We start from the raw sequence: 16,823 nt of genomic DNA on the forward strand, positions 1-16,823 counted from the left end.
CCAGGGACGTCCTTTCAGGTTTCTCTGCACCATACAATGAGACACCTAGAAATCCCCAGGCGGAGGTCCCTTCTGTCTCCATGCCTTCTCCATGAAGGGGCAGGGATTTTTGCCTGACTTGGTCCCTGTTCTAATCTTAGCGTCTACAATTCCGCCTGGCACATAAGAGGCACTCAATATGTATTTGTCGAAAGCAAAAAAAAAAAAAAAAAAGATGAGACGTGCCACAATTCTTCCTGTAATTTCCAGCAAGTTACTGCCGCTTTCTGGATTTGCTCTGTCCCCCACTCTCGCGCAGTTTCTTTCCCGCCCCTCGTTCGCTCCTCTGGCCACTAGACGGCACTGTCGGAAGCGAACCCCGTCTAACAGAGAGCGGCGCCCTTCTTGGCCCCGTTGCGCCTTCCCCGGTCGGAGGGCAGCACGCAAGAAACCGGAAGTGCCGGAGCCGCCGCCGCCGCCGTCTTTAAGTGCAGTGTTCACCCCTTCGGTTACTGCGGGCGCCGTCGCCAAGGAAGCCGCTGCAGCCGGGTCTGGAGTGGAGGCGGCGCGGCATGAAGCGGCGCAGGCCCGCTCCTTAGCGCGCGTCAGGACGGTCCGGGCGGGGCCGGGGAGGGGGGAAGGTGCAGTATCCGCCCTCTCTCCTTCCCCTTCGCCCGCGAGGCCTGCGCCCCTGCCCACTCGGGCCTCTCCGCCTCTCGGAGGAGCTGCCCGGCGCATTCTCCCGGTTAGCTCGCTCTGCGGTTTACCCGGCGCGCCGCCCTGCGCGGGCCACAGCCGGTGGTAGAGCCCCAGTTGCCGGAACAGGAAGCCGAGGCGCTCAGATTCCGAGTCAGCCAACGTTCAGTGGGCGCCCCCTGAGCGCTGGGTGCTGGCCGCCGGACTTCCACGTCCGTTATCTTAATTGAGCCTTGCTGGGGTTGGGAGCCGGGTGTTGTCCAGGCTTACAGATGAGAAGCGGAAGTCCTCAGAGGCAAAGGGATTTGCCTAAAGTCCGACTGTGGCAGACCGGATTCGGACTGAGATTTTCTGGTTTCCTAGCTGGTGTTCTTTCTACTGCCCCATTTCTAGGTCGATTCCCTTCCTCCTTGTTCACTGGCCCCTTCTCATTCTATTTCACCCACCAGGGCAGGATAGGTTCTTTTCTTTCCTATTTCAAACCTGTCCGCTCACACATTTTTCTTCTTAAGTCTTGGCACCTTCCCAAGTCCCTTTAATATTCTCTGCTACACTTCTGCTCTTCTTCATTCTAGCTCTCAAGGTCTTTGCCCACTTTGTGATAATAAACCTCTCAACTAGCTGTGGATCCTGGCGAGTGAAATAACTGGGCTTCAGTGAGGCTTGGGGTGTTTTAAGTGGACAAACTGGCGCCTGGATTAAAAGTTAAGGAATGATATTTGAGTGGGCCCAGATTCAAGAGTCCTGTCTCTGAATGAGAGTCTTAGTGCATGAGAAGGTGTCTTGACCTCTTGGTCCTGTTGTTGGCAGCGTTAGCAGAACTTCACTTTTTCCCCTCCCATTTGCCAGTGACCCACAAGTCTCTCCATCACCTGTCAGGGCTATGAAAGCCTCTGATTAAAACCTATAACCAAATAACGGGTGTAATCACAGACTCTGCTGTTTTTCTTTTACTAAGCCAGAATTTCGACAAACTTACCACATCCGTTTTTCAGAGAAGTTACCTAATTCAGTTATCAATATTTTCGGAGTATACATGGAAAGGAAAGAAGCGAAAATGGAGTGCACTGAAAATGGATAGTACATTCTTTATCTTGTGAAAATCTTGATGTTAACAGCATGTTCTCTTTCCACAGAAGTGGCCTGTTGTATTAATAGTTCTTACTGGTTATTATACTGAATCTGTTCTGTCTCCAGTCTGCTAAATATGAATTCTGTAAAATAATACAAATTGATTATTATGTAAAAGACAGAAAAACAGGACCAGGCACAGAGAAATAAATTTTATTATCCATTATCTATCATTTTTAAGAATTTGTAATAGCCACTGAGTAATCTCACATCTGTATGCCTTTTATACTTTTTTTTGTTTTATACTTTTAAAAGAATTTCTATAATTTACCTTTTAATATGTATCCAGATGTCAGGATTAAACTACTGTGTAGATAGTCTTTGGAGTAAATTCAGCTGTACATTTCTAAAGTAAAGTCATTTTATAATTTTCAGAAAATGCAGATACAAAATAATCCAGGCATTGTATATTATGTCAAAAAGAATATCAGTTCTAAGTACTATTTGAGACTTTAGGTTTAGTATTTTGGGGGCACATATGATCCATTTTGGTAATGATCAACAGGCTTATATCTTATTTCATTATCCTGGTGAGCAGGATTGGATGGTGAGAAAAGGAAAGACTCCTGTGAGAAGAGAACAGGATGAGCAGAGGGATCTATGCTTGAAGTTGAGTCACTTGAAAAAGATCTCTTTGAATGTGGAAGAGATCTGAACAGATGAAAATACAATCAGGTAGGCACCAGGGAAGGGCCTCAAGTGAAGAGGTAGGTGGGGCAGTGAAATAAATGCACAGTACTGAGAATGTGTACTGACCTATTTTCTAATTGTTGAAATTAGAAAACTCTGGTCACATATTTTGAGAATGTATACATAAGGTGTTATGGAAATATGGAAATTAGTTACACATTTGTATATATTACTAAAATTACGTAATCAGGTCTATGCAAGGAAATGCAGAATATACAGTTACCGTAAAATACAGAGTAGCAGTGTCCTTTGAACTGTAGAATGTGTGTGTGTGTGAGAGAGGAGAAAGAAATGGTGACTGTGGGCATCTAGTACAATTTAGGAATATCTGATAGTCATGCGTAAGTGCAAGGTAATGTAAGAGATGTCAGTAGCTCAAGAAGCTGGGCGGTGAGCTTGGGAAGTCTGTCTGCTGAGCTTCCCTGTTCCATCCCCATGCTCTATTGTTTAAAGCAGTGATTTGGAGATGAAGTTCCAAATTTAACACAAGGAGTGGACAAGAATGAGCCCGGTTTGTATATCTCCTTGTTTAACCTGTCCCTCACACTCTTAGGAATCAAACTAGATCCATTTATATATTTGATAGAAAACAGACCTCCACCAGCTTTTAGATGGGCAAACAGCCACTACTGTCATATACTGCTACTTAACATCAGTGTGCTGAGTATCAGCTGAGCTGAATGACTTTTCTATTGAGCTGTGTGGATTTTAATCATTGGAGGTAAATGCCCAGTTGTAATAATGTTCCAAGTTGTATACCTGTAAAACTCTCAAAATAGGTTTTCTGACTGCAGTTGCTACTGTTACATTGAAAATGGCAGTGTAATTCACTGTAACTTGAAAAAAGACACAGTATCCTAGCCATCCAGTTCTGTTCATTTCACCACCCACCATACCTGATGGAGTAATTCACAGCCTACACCTGCTAGTCTTTTTCTCTGTGGTTGGTCCTTTTTTTACCATGAACTCCTGTTAACCTGTGAAATTAAACCTTAAAAAAGATGTTAAATTTACAGATGTGTATTGACTTTTGTTGTAGAAGTGGTTAATAATTATGTGAATTGGTTACACAAATGCAGTGTAGTTTATCTCCCAGGTCCTCATGTTTTTGACATTTATTAGTTCAAAAAGAGCAGGTTGCCCCAAATTTTTATGTTGCTTCTTTTTGGTAGTGTTATAAACAATGCATGTCAGAATATCTTAACAGTGGCTTATAATAACACTTCTCGTTATTTTCTCTGATACTTTGCACCTGTTACATCTAAATATTGAACTGGATAGAGAAGAAAATCTTCTGGATTTGTAAAATGAAAGAAACATCATTAGTAGATGAAATGTTAATATTGTTTTGGGGTTGAACTGGTAAATTGGGTTCAGACTTTTGTCAAAATATTGATAGTACAAACATTAAATGTTTTCTGCGTAAATTACAACTAAAGCCACTTTCTTCTCTTATTTAACCATGAGAGTAAAAGTTGTGTAATCTCTAATAAGAGTATAAAGTTACACAAGGGATGGTAAAATAATGCTATCTAGGCAAGAGCAAAAGACAAGAAAAACATACCAACCAATTAGGTCTTTTGGTGTTTGGAGTTCCCATTTAAAAGGAAACTGTATTATCTTGGGTAAATGCTCCAGGGAGATATTACAAGTACATTTTTTGCAACAATTTTATTAGTGTTCTAATTGGTTGTGATTATTTCTGTTAGCTGAAGAAGTCCACAATTTATCAAATGTATTACTTTTTTAAAGTGCAAAAACACTTCACTCCCTTGGCACATTTAGCTTCACTATTGACATGCTCTTTGAAGGAACATAGCAGCCAATTTGCATATGGCCTGTTTCCTTCCAGTGTGAGAAAGAAGAAGGAATTTTGGCAAGAGATACCTAGGGAGAGCCTTTTATAAAAGTTCCCAAAGAGATTTATAGTCACTGTGAAATAGACATGACCTCAATTTTTTTTTAAATCTCAGTTTCAAACTGAACACAGAGAAGGGGGAGCTATCTTTTCTTACTAAGTTTCATTGCAACTGTACTGAAAAGCATTTTCTCCCTCTTTTTGGGGTGGTAGGGGGACCCTAATCAGGCTGTCATTCTGATTAACTAGTAAGAGAGGACAGACCTGTGAACTTCATGTGGCTTATTTATTTATTTATTTTAGGAAAATGCAACATGGCAGCAGCGATGGAAACAGAACAGCTGGGTGTTGAGATCTTTGAAACCGCAGAGTGTGAGGAGAATATTGAATCACAGGATCGGCCTAAATTGGAGCCATTTTATGTCGAGCGATATTCCTGGAGTCAGCTTAAAAAGCTGCTTGCTGATACCAGAAAATATCATGGCTACATGATGGCTAAGGCACCACATGATTTTATGTTTGTGAAGAGGAATGACCCAGATGGGCCTCATTCGGACAGGATCTATTACCTTGGTGAGTATGAAGTCATAGTTTCTGAAAGGAAATGCTTTCTTAATTGAAAATTAGAGGCTAGATGCAACTGGCACTCAAATTTTGACGAATAAATAAGTGAATCAGTGATAGTTCCTCTAAAGAGAAAAAAACAATTTGAAGAACTTCAGTTTTGGTACTGTTTTAATTTTTTGTCCCATTAATTTTGTTTTTATTTGCTGATAACAAATCATCTGTTGATCATGATCTTACTTTCAAAGTAAAGATGCCAGATATTACTTCTTCCTAAAGCTGATTTAAAAATGACTTTCCTTCAGAATGGTCAGATTCTTTAGGAATGGTGGAAGAGGAACACAAATAATAAAACCAGTAGTTTGTTCCCACTCTCAACAGCTGCTGCTTTCATTTTTTAAAATCAAGGCTGGTCTTGGTCTCGTCTTCCTGAGCCCATTCAGTCCAGATTTAAGATCTGTCGACATTAAGTATATTATATCACTGATTGACTTTTTTTGTTTCTTTTTTGTTTCTACACCTTAAATGCTTTACTAAGATGTTGTGGTAAAAGGAATAGGTAGTAAAGACAGCACCAAGCTTACTTAGGCACAGCTGATAGCCCAGCTGCTAAAGAATCTGCCTGCAATGCAGGAGACACTGGTTGGATTCTTGGGTTGGAAACATCCCCCTGGAGAAGGGGTAGGCTACCCACTCCAGTATTCTTGCCTGGAGAATCCCCAAGGACAGAGGAGCCTGGTAGGCTGCAGTCCATGGGGTTGCAAAGAATTGGACACAACTGAGCGACTCAGCACAGCACAGCACTGAGAGAGATGACTGGTCCGTCACACACAGAGACGCAGGCAGTGGCTGAGGAGGCCACCTTGGCGTCAGAAGCCCAGGCTCTGGTATCAGCTCCATGGCTGACTTACTGACCCTGTGGGTCTCAGTTTCCTCATCTGTCAGACGAGGATTAATATCGATCTCATAGGATTGTCTTAAGTGTTGAGTTGACCAAAAAGTTTGTTCGGGTTTTTGTATGCTCATATGGAAAAACATGAATGAACTTTTTGGCCAACCCCAATTTAAACAAATGTTAATAAACACAATACTGTTCTTGTACAACCAAAACAAATTTTACTACGGCTAGTCTGAAGAAGAAAACTAAAAAGGAAAAGAAAAGAAAATTTTTTGTTATGCAATCTCCCAAGCAGTTGTCTGCACTACAGTGTTATTTTTTAGGATTAGAAATAACAGTTGTAAAAAATACATTAAAAAAAAAAGAAATAATCGTTGTAAATTACAGTATGCTACCTGGTATTCACCTGGTAATTATTATTTGTACTATTATTAGCTTAAGTCCCAAGAGCCCTTTGATTCATTCATTGTCAATCATTGAATACATTTATTGAGAGATGGTGCTGAAATATTTAGGTAAGTCATATGAGTGAAAGTGAAAGTCTTTCAGTCATGCCTGCTGTTTGTGATCCCACGGGCTATAGCCCAAGAATACTGGTGTGGGTAGCCATTCCTTTTTCCAGGGGATTTTCCCAACCCAGGGATCAAACCCACGTCTCCTGCATTGCAGGCAGATTCTTTACCATCTGAGCCACAAGGGAAGCCCAAGTCATCTGAGTAGGAAATACATATATATCTTTCTCAAGAAACTTATGCTATGGCTTTATTGGAAGCAGAAAATCAGACTTTCCTTTGATTGGAGAAGCAGTATAAGAAAAGCTCATCCATAATTGCTAAATCAGGCAATTTGGTTGGAAGAGAGTTTGGGCAAAATTAGAGGAGAAGGCCTTATATTTTGTATAGTATTTAAAAATTTTAGCCATACTGACTGTAATTCTTAACTGTAAACAAATGTCACACAAAACTGTTAATGAATTACCATTAAAAGTGCTTACCAAAAGGGATTTCACCCCTAGTACAGTAGTTGAAATGGGATCCCAAGCCCATAAATTTTGAAGTTCCTTCATGTAGTCGTGCTATGCTATTTTATTTTCCTAAGCCACAGCCTGAGGGAATGGATGTCTGGTTGGTGGTGGTTGGTAGAGTGAGAAAGAAAAGAATGTCAGCGATGAGAACTCTGAAGGAACAGAGGCCCCTGAGTAAACCCCCACAGCTGAGAGTTGGGTGGGAAAGGAAGGGCTGAGGTGAGTCTGAGAGCACTGACCTCCTGATGTGCCTTTGTTTACTAAGTCTTTAAAAATAGGTCTCCTGCCCTCCTCCAAAACCGTTTTTTTTTTTTTTAAAGAGATATTCTCTGCATGAGTCCACATTAGTAATTATAGATTTTTTTTAAAAGCAATTTCAGAGTATTCCATTATATAATTGTGCCATATTTTACTTTGAAAGTGAAAGAAAGTAAAAGTGAAGTCGCTCAGTTGTGTCCAACTCTTTGCGACCCCATGGACTGTAGCCCACCAGGCTCCTCTGTCCATGGGATTCTCCAGGCAAGAATACTGGAGTGGGTTGCCATTTCCTTCTCCAGGGAATCTTCCCGACCCAGGGATCGAACCCAGGTCTCCTTCATTGCAGGCAGGCGCTTTAACCTCTGAGTCACCAGGGAAGCCCGACTCAGGCCCCTAATAATGGACATTTAGGTCTTTCTATTGGTATTACAAAAAATGAGGGAGCAAATATCACTGTAGATCATTTTGAACACGTGTGAATTTACTTACTAGGAGTAATTGCAGAGTGGAATTACTAGGACAAAAGGTGTACAGGTTCTTATTGATATTGCCAAATTACCCCTCCATGGAGGTTGTAGAGTTTACCTCCCTGTCAGCATTGTCTCAGAGTATGTATTTCTCTACCTGTACCAATAGTGAGTGAGCAAACTTTTATCTTTCCCAATCTAATTGGTGAACAGCAATCCCTCACTGTAATTTTTTTAATTTCTTATTTTTTTAATCAAAGTATAATTGACATATTAGTTTCATGTGTACAACATAATGATTCAATATTTGTATACATTGTGAAATGACCATTACAGTAAGTCGAATTAACATCTGTCACATACAGTTAATAAAAAAAATTTTTTCCTTGTGATAAGAACTATTACGACTTATTCTCTTAGCAACTTTCAAATATGCAATACGGTATTATTAATTATAGGCATCGTGCTGTACATTATACCTCCATGTTTCATTGTAGTTTTTTTTTTTTTTTTAATATTTATTTATTATTTTGGTTACTCTGGATCTTAGTTGAGGCAAATGAATTCTTAGTTGAGGCATGTGGGATCTAGTTCCCTGTCCAGGGATTGAACCTGGGCTTCGTGCATTGGAAGCACAAAGTCTTAGCCACTGGACCACCAGGGAAGTCCCTTCATTGTAGTTTTAATTCGTATTTCTCCTATGAGTGAAGTTGAGCATCCTTTCACATATTTAAAAGGCATTTGTGTTTTTTTCCTGTGACTGATCTGTTTGTAATCACTGTCTATTTTTTATTGGGTTGTGGGTACTTTTCTTGTCAACTTAAAGCATTTTTTGGTACAGTGAGGGAATTAATCCATTGTGATATTTTTCCCTGAAGTTGAATGTTTTTTACCTTTGGTGCCTTTTGCCCTTTTGTAGAGATTTGTGGGGTTTTTTTTTTTTTTTAGTAGTTAAATTTTTACTTTTTATGTAGCTTTGTATCCCATCTAGACATCTAGAAAGGCTATCTCAACTCCAGATTGTATTTTTTTAAGTCTTTATGTACTTTGGACTTTGTTTTGCTCCGTTGATCTGTCTGTCAAATCAAGTGCCAATACTGTGCCACTTTTACTATTATCACTATAACTTTAGATGTTTTACTGTTTGATAGTAAACAAACAGTACTTTTCATTACTCCTTTTCATATTTGTCCTGATTATTTTTGTTTGCTTGTTTTTCTGTGAGAACTTTAAATTAGCTTAAAGCTCCTTTCTCTCAATCCTACTTAAACTGTGTTAGGATTGCATTATATTTATGGATGAAGTTAGGAAAATGGACAGTCTTTAAAAATCTATTTATTTTCGGCTGTGCTGGGTCATGATTTCTGGGCTTCCTCTAGTTGCAGTGAGCGGGGGTTATTCCTCTTTGTTGTTGTGCTCAGGCTTCTCATTGCAGTGACTTCTCTTGTGCGGAGCACAGACTAGTGCTCGAGGCGTCAGTAGCTGCCGAGCGTGGGCTCTGCGGTGCGATGTACGTGTTTAGTTGCCCTGTGATATGTGGAATCTTCCTGGACCACGGATCGAAACCATGTCCTCTGCACTGGCAGGCTGATTCTTAACCACTGGAGCACCAGAGAAGTCCTCTTTAAAATAATGAGCTTTTCAAGAAAGTTGTATGCCATTTTATTTGCTCAAGTATTTTATATCTACCTGAATATTAATTTTTTCCATATAAGTTTGTTTAAAAAAAATAATATATTTCAGACACCAGTAAATACTTGTTGTACTTGTTGTGTCAACAAGGAAGAAACAATGGGAAAAGGTCATTCTGTGTTACACAGAACTGGAGTGTGTGTACTTTAGAAATTTTGTTGGTCTGGGTTGAATCCTGGAAGACATGAAACAGTAGCAGTTTCAAGAGGGGAATGTGAAGGGATTGTGGGCAGTGACTCTCACTGAGGATAGATGCTGCCGCTGCTGCTAAGTCGCTTCAGTCGTGTCCGACTCTGTGTGACCCCATAGACGGCAGCCCACCAGGCTCCGCCGTCCCTGGGATTCTCCAGGCAGGAACACTGGAGTGGGTTGCCATTTCCTTCTCCAGTGCAGAAAGTGAAAAGTGAAAGTGACGTCGCTCAGTCGTGTCCGACTCTTAGCGACCCCAGGTACAGCAGTGGGTTCCCATTGCCTTCTCCGGAGGATAGATGAGAACCAGCTTTATCCTAGTTGCATACTGAAAGCTGTTAGAAGGGAAAGGCTTAAGGAGGATATGATCATATTTTGTAAGATTATGAGTAGTATGAACAGGTGGCTACTGTCTTAAGAAATATGTAACAAAGTAACTCTGGAATGTGCAAAGTAGATTTAAGGCAAAACTAAGTGCTGGGTTGGGAAGATCCCCTGGAGAAGGAAGTGGCAACCCACTCCAGTATTTTTGCCTGGAGAGTCCCATGGTCAGAGGAGCCTAGCAGGCTACAGTCCATGGGGTCACAAAAGAGTCAGCCACAACTGAGCGACTAACATTCCCACAAATGCTGAAATAAGTATCAGCTGATAACTAACTTTTTACTCCAAAAGGCAAGACAGACTAAGAAAGGTTTAAGTAAAATTTAGGATAATAAAGGGATACAGGAAGCTGTGGGTCTTTGGGGACGCATCCCCAGTCCTTGCAAGGGTTAGCATGGAAGTTAGCATGTCCTTCCACAGGCTACCTTCTCTGCCAGTATCAGAAACACAAGGCTGAAGATTTATTCCTCTAGAGAGAGTTTTTGTTCTTCCTGTGTTATTTACTTTCTCTTTCACTCTCCCCTAGCTTTTTTTTGGAAGTGATACCTTTCTGATAGAGTAGAAGGACTTTATTTTACTATGAGTTTTCTTTGGTTCACCTCTTCATAACCATGTTGCATTTCTGTTACTTCTCTCTGTTATGTAATTTATTCCACACTGCTCTGGTCTTCCCATTCAGTTAGCGTATGATTTCACAGGATGGACCCGTCTTCTGCTCAGTGTAGACCTGTTTCTTTCACAGTTCCTGAATAAAGGATAGAGACTTTTAGCAGATCAGATATCAGATTCTGTGTTGTTTTACTGTGAATGTCCTTTCATTTGAAACTTATTAGTGATTATAGTGATAGAATATTTATAATGAAGAAAAACTCAAGTTCAGTTAGACCTATGTATATCTCTAAATGAATACTGTAAATGATTCAGAAAAAGAAGCTTAATCATTTGAAGTTGTCACAAAGCACCCCCATTTGAAATCTAGTAAAGTCTGTTGCCAATTTGTAAGACACTAACAATTAAAAAAAACTAAAAATGACACTTACCCTTACAACATCTTATACACTTTTTATGTTTGCTTTGAGAAGGACTAAAATTTGAATATTTTCTGGGAGCCTGGGTTTTATTGAAGAAAATTGCCATGGCGTATGGCATGCGCGTCTCTGCCTTGTTAATATGCATTATAGGTCCCACAGAGTACAGCACCCTGCAGTAGGTAAGAGGCATTGTGTACTTACTACTGTGCTTGTAGGAAACAGATCGCCAGTTTTTAAAGTAACAAAATATGATTGTCTTCTTTTATAGCTATGTCTGGTGAGAACAGAGAAAATACACTGTTTTATTCTGAAATTCCCAAAACCATCAACAGAGCAGCAGTCTTAATGCTCTCTTGGAAGCCTCTTTTGGATCTTTTTCAGGTAGGATTAAGTGTTGTTATTATTATGATTTTGTGTATGTTTTTAGTATTGCATTTATTTAGGGGCAGAAATTCAATTGGGATCTTATATTTGAAGTAGATATGAATCAAAAGGAATTATGATATATGTTAAAGTAATAATAAAAAATAATTTTAGAAGACCAATAAGCCATAATATAAAAAAAAGAATTAAAACATTTTTATGTTTTTCCATGTATGACCCTGAAATTTCATTTAATTCTCAATATCTGAGACTAGGGATATTAGATGTTATTAATACAATTCAGGTTTTCTTTTTGGCTACCCAGTGTGATGTAGCATGTAGGATCTTAGTTCCCCTACCGCGGATCAAACCCACACCCCCTGCATTGGAAGCACGGACTCTTTAACTACTAGACCACCAGGAAAGTTCCCAGATTTTTTTTTTTAACTACCTTCTCCCTGTTTAACCACCTTTCCCTTCTGTAAACTTGCTAGTTACATGGTTCTCACATTTTGGGAGAGAATTGTTCACATAAAAGAAGTAATATATATATTTCCTGAAAGCGTTTGTTTAAATCTTTAAATTGAATTTGTAGTTCTAATATTTAGTAACAGTACTAATATAAAGATTAAATAAAGGTAATAAGTCCAGTTTTTGTTTCTGAATAGCATGATTCAATTTAGGGAAAATAAAAGGTTAAGTTTTTTTCCTTCAATATTTTGTCGTTACACAAAATGTAAATGGTTGAAAATATCATAAGAACAAGATCATAGTTTGGGTACAATTGTTTGCCTTTTAGGTTCTCACTTAATATTTTTACATTGAATATTATTGAATGGCATATTTGGGCTAAATGAAGCAAAATGTGATATTTCTCTTAGGAATTAAAAAAAAATAGCTTCCATGACAGCTAACCATTTTGACTATAACTGTTTATCAGGGATCTTGTTTTTCACATTGGTTTGTGACTTTTCTTTAAAGCAGAAACATTTCTTACTCTAAGAACAGTGTGTTGAACTAAAATAATGGTAGTTTTCACATGGAATAGGTTGTAAATTAGTGAGTCAGAGGTTTTTGTGTTTTTTTTTTTGAGATCTATTATGGAAAATTTCAAACCATACAAAAGTAGAATCCCATGTGAACTAGTTTTAACTATGATCACATCTTGGCCATCAGCGTTTCATTACAACTTACCAATCCCCACCCCACTTTTCAGATTATTTTGAAAGAGTTCCCAAATATATCATTTCACTCCTAAATAGATCACGTCTCTAAAGAATAAATATTCTTTTTAGACATTACCACAGTATCATCATATCTTAAAAAAATCATTGATCATTTCTTCATATAAAATGTTCAAATTTTCTTGATTTTTAGATAAATGTTCTCTTTTTTTTTACACTTGATTTGTTAAATAGGGTTGAAATAAGTTTCATATGTTACATTTGATTGTTAGGTTTCTTAAGTTTCTCTTACTTTTAATCCTCTGATTTTCTTTCTGTCCTTTTCTCCCCGTTGCGGTTTATCTATTGAAGAAAGAGGATCTGTTCTGCTGATTGTATTCCTATGGTGTTATTTGATACATTCTTCAGTTTCCTGTATTTTCTGTAGATAGAAATAGGTAGTCAGATCTAGAACCTTGATTAGACACAGGTTTGCTTCCCCTCCCCGCCCAAGAATAGTTTACAGATCAAAAAAGTTGAAAGCAAGGTCTTGAACAAATAATTCTACACCATGTCCATAGCAGCATTATTCATAATAGCCAAAGTGTCCATGGACAGATGAATGAATAAACAAAATCTGGCATATATATGTGATAGAATATTATTCAACTTTAAAAAGGAAAGAAATTATGACATGCTACAACATCAAGGAACCGTGAAGACATTATGTTAAGTGAAATAAGCCAATCAGGAAAGGACAAACGCTGTTTGACTCCACTTATATGGGATGCCTGAAGTAGTCAAATAGACTACCAGAATGGTAGTTGCCAGGGACTGAGGGAAAGAAACGTGAGGAGGTGCTGTTTAATAAGTTTAATGGATATAGAGTTTCAGTTTTGCAAAATGGCGAAGTTCTGGAGATGGGTTGCACAACAATGTGAATATAATTAACAGTACTGACCAGTACACTTAAAAAACTTGTTAAGGTGGTAAATTATATGTTATATGTATTTACATGTATATATATATATTTGTACAACAATTAAAAAAGTAAAGAATACTTCATCGATAATGTTGTATGCCCCCATCAAAAGTCATATAGAGCTTTAGTTTCTTGTGATGATAGCATTGTTTGATCATTACCTAGATCTATTATAAAACAGTGATTTTTATCATTCCTTCTTCATTAACTGAGAGATTTCTAGAAAGAGAAAAGTGCTATTCAACAATTACTCAGTTATCCTGAGGAGGAGTTCACAATAGAAAGGCAGGATGTTTCTTTCCTTTATTTCCCATTTTTCAAACACAGTCTTCTATGTGTGATAAATTAGGAGTTTTGGAGGGTATTTTGTTTTCATTTTTATATCTTATAAAGTTACAGTGTAAGCCTGTTTGGTATCTTTTGATCCATTGACAGTTGTTGTTCTTATTGTACAAATTATCTTATTTTTGACTGTTAGAATCCCCATCAACTTGACATATCAAATCGTTTTGACACGATCCTGGTAGTTGGTAGTTCTCTTACTTGGTGGTATGGCGATGTTTCATGATCATCTTTCACATTGCTTTTCCCATGCTTGGAATCAGCCGTATCTGTCTGCTTCCTTTAGAGAAAAGTGGTATTAAGAGACTTTGATCTGGGTACTAGAGACTGAGGGACAAGCCGTATACATAAGCTTTATTTGTTTTTACATCTCTGTTGTGTTGTACAGACAAATCATATTCAACCAGTTCCCTCTTGATGGTCATTTTGGTTATTTTCAATCTTTGTATTATAAATAGTACTGCAGTAAAATGACTTGGGCATACAACTTTTTACATTTTGCCAGTGTATCTTTGAACTAGATTCCTAGAGCTGAAATCTTTGGACCAAATGGTACATGGTTTTGTAATTTTGCTAGGCATCAAATTTCCTTCCATAGGACTTGTGCCATTATGAATTTCCATCAGCAAGGAATAATTGTATCTGTTTTCCCATAGATTCTCCAACACAGTTTGTAGTCAGACATTTGGATTTTTTGCAAATCTGATAGAAATACTATCCCAATTGTAGTTTAATTTGCTATTCTTTTGTATGCAGAATTGATCATCTTTTTATCTATAAACCATTTTTATGTAACGTGGTTCTTTTTTCATTTTTAGAAGCCTTTTATTTCCTGGAGATATTAACCCTTTGTGATATAGTTTCAGATGTTTTCATGAAGTTGTAATTTGTGTTTTTACTTTCTTTATGGTGTGTATATGTGTGTGTGCGTGCATGTGCTCACACACCACATGAAAGATTTTTGTATGATAAAATGTATCCTTTTGATATTGCTTCCAGAATTTGTCTTCTGTCATAGGACAGTTTTTCTACACTCAGGTTATAAAAGAATTTACCCATGTTTTCACCTAGTGCTTTATATGGTTTCACTTTTTAAAGGTTTATTGAGGTATAATTGCCAAATAAAAATTGCAAGTATTCAAGTGTATGGTTTACTAGATTTGGCTATGCATTTATACTTTTATTTATTTTTTTCATTAAAAATGATTTTTTAAAGCAATTTTAGGCTTACCATAACGTTGAGAGGAAAATACAAAGATTTCAATCCATATGATTATTTTATTAAATTTTTATTAGAGTGTAGTTGGCTTACAGTGTTATCTTAGTTTCAGGTATACAGCAGAGTGAATCAGTTATACATTTACACATGCATGCTTTTGTAGCTTATTGTCTCATATAGGCCATTACAGAATATTGAGTGAGTTTCCTGTGGTATAGAGTAGGTCCTTATCAGTTATCTACTTTATACATGATAGTCTGTGTATGTCAGTCCCAATCTCCCAATTTATCCCTCCTCCCACTTACTTGGTATCTATATTTATTTTTAGATTCCACATATAAGCAGTATCATACGATATTTGTCTTTGACTTCACTCAATGTGGCAATCTCTGGGTCCATTCATATTGCTGCAAATGGCATTATTTCATCCTTTTTTGTGGCTGAGTGATATTCGGTTGTACATATGTACCATATCTTTTTTGTTTATTCTTCTGTTGATGGACATTTAGGTTGCTTCCATGTCCTGGCTACTGTAAATAGTGCTGCAGTGCATGTTGGGGTGCATGTATCTTTTTAAATTATGTGTTTTTCCAGATATATAAACTTGACTACTTTTAAAGTATTAGTCCTTGAGACGTCCCTGATGGTCCAGTGATTGGGACTCCATGCTTCCACTGTGGGAGACCAAAGTTTGATTGGGAAACTCAAATCCTGCAAGCTGTGGCATGGCTAAATAAAATAAAATAAAGTAATTACTCCTTGATTGCAGAAACCATGTCTGTTTCCCTTATTTATCCCTTTATTTATCGTAAAGAGCTCTTAGGGAAGATGTGGATATAAATTCTTTAAACTAGCACTTATTAAATTTGTTTTCTTTATATTTCTTCTTATACATATGAAATTATATATATATATATCTCTCTCAAATAATACTTTTAGTTTGGGAAGGCCCCCTCATCATCATCAGTCATTAATTACAAATATTCTTTGAGGGAAATTTTAACTGTTGCTTTAGGTGGTAAAACAAAATAAGACAGATTCTGCTCTCAAGGTTTTTTTAATTCATTTACTGAAAGAAAGTGAAAAACAAAACTATAGCCAAATGAGTAAAAGAGATAGTAACTCTTATATAAATATCAGGAAGCTTTCCTGGCCAGAGTTAAGTTAGGGCTGAGGTTTTGGGATAGCAGTAAAACTCACATGGATAGAAAGAAAAATGGCCTCTCGGTGTGAAGGCAAATGGAACAAAGGCCAGGAGCCAGAACACCACATAGTGGGTTTCACATCAGTGATGCGATGGGCCTGACCTGAGGTTTTATTAGAGTAGTGTTAGTGGAGAAGGCAATGGCACCCCACTCCAGTACTCTTGCCTGGAAAATCCCATGGACGGAGGAGCCTGGTGGGCTGCAGTCCACGGGGTCGCGAAGAGTCAGACACGACTGAGCGACTTCACTTTCACTTTCCACTTTCATGCACTGGAGAAGGAAATGGCGACCCACTCCAGTGTTCTTGCCTGGAGAATCCCAGGGTCAGGGGGGCCTGGTGGGCTGCCATCTAAGGAGTCGCACAGAGTCGGACATGACTGAAGCGACTTAGCAGCAGCAGCAGTGGCGAATGTGGTGGAAAGGTGCTGATGACAGCTGATGTTTGAGAACTTTGCTCTGTCCCAGTCACTGTGCTCATAAACATTTTACATGCTTTTATCTAAGGTGATCTTCACAGTGCTGAAGTAGGTAGTTTATTACTACTCTGAAAGCAAAGAAAACTAGTTTTGAAGAAATTAAACTACTTCAGAGTCTCGTCTTAAATGCACGCGGAGCTGCTGTGTTATATTTAAGTTGCAGGAGATCTTGAGTGCCAAGTCAACGTGATGGAGCTTAACTCTTGCTCTCTAAT

General features: G+C 38.3%; 1 protein-coding gene across 4 annotated transcripts in view; it reads left to right on the plus strand.

Moving 5' to 3' along the window:
- Positions 1-410: 410 nt before the first annotated feature.
- DPP8 (dipeptidyl peptidase 8) overlaps positions 411-16,823 on the plus strand; it is a 53,648-nt gene continuing 37,235 nt past the window's right edge. The window contains exons 1-4 of one of the 4 annotated variants that reach the window (XM_061158035.1): positions 411-724; positions 2,345-2,481; positions 4,658-4,927; positions 11,127-11,239. In XM_061158035.1, the coding sequence (XP_061014018.1) occupies positions 2,445-2,481; positions 4,658-4,927; positions 11,127-11,239 (420 nt within the window). In that variant the 5' untranslated portion in view covers positions 411-724; positions 2,345-2,444. Of the gene's footprint in view, positions 2,482-4,657; positions 4,928-11,126; positions 11,240-16,823 lie in introns of all 4 variants that reach the window. The other 3 variants (XM_061158036.1, XM_061158037.1, XM_061158038.1) reach the window with 3 other exon arrangements.

Source organism: Dama dama, chromosome 12 (assembly GCF_033118175.1).
Source record: "Dama dama isolate Ldn47 chromosome 12, ASM3311817v1, whole genome shotgun sequence".
Taxonomy (NCBI): Eukaryota; Metazoa; Chordata; class Mammalia; order Artiodactyla; family Cervidae; genus Dama; species Dama dama.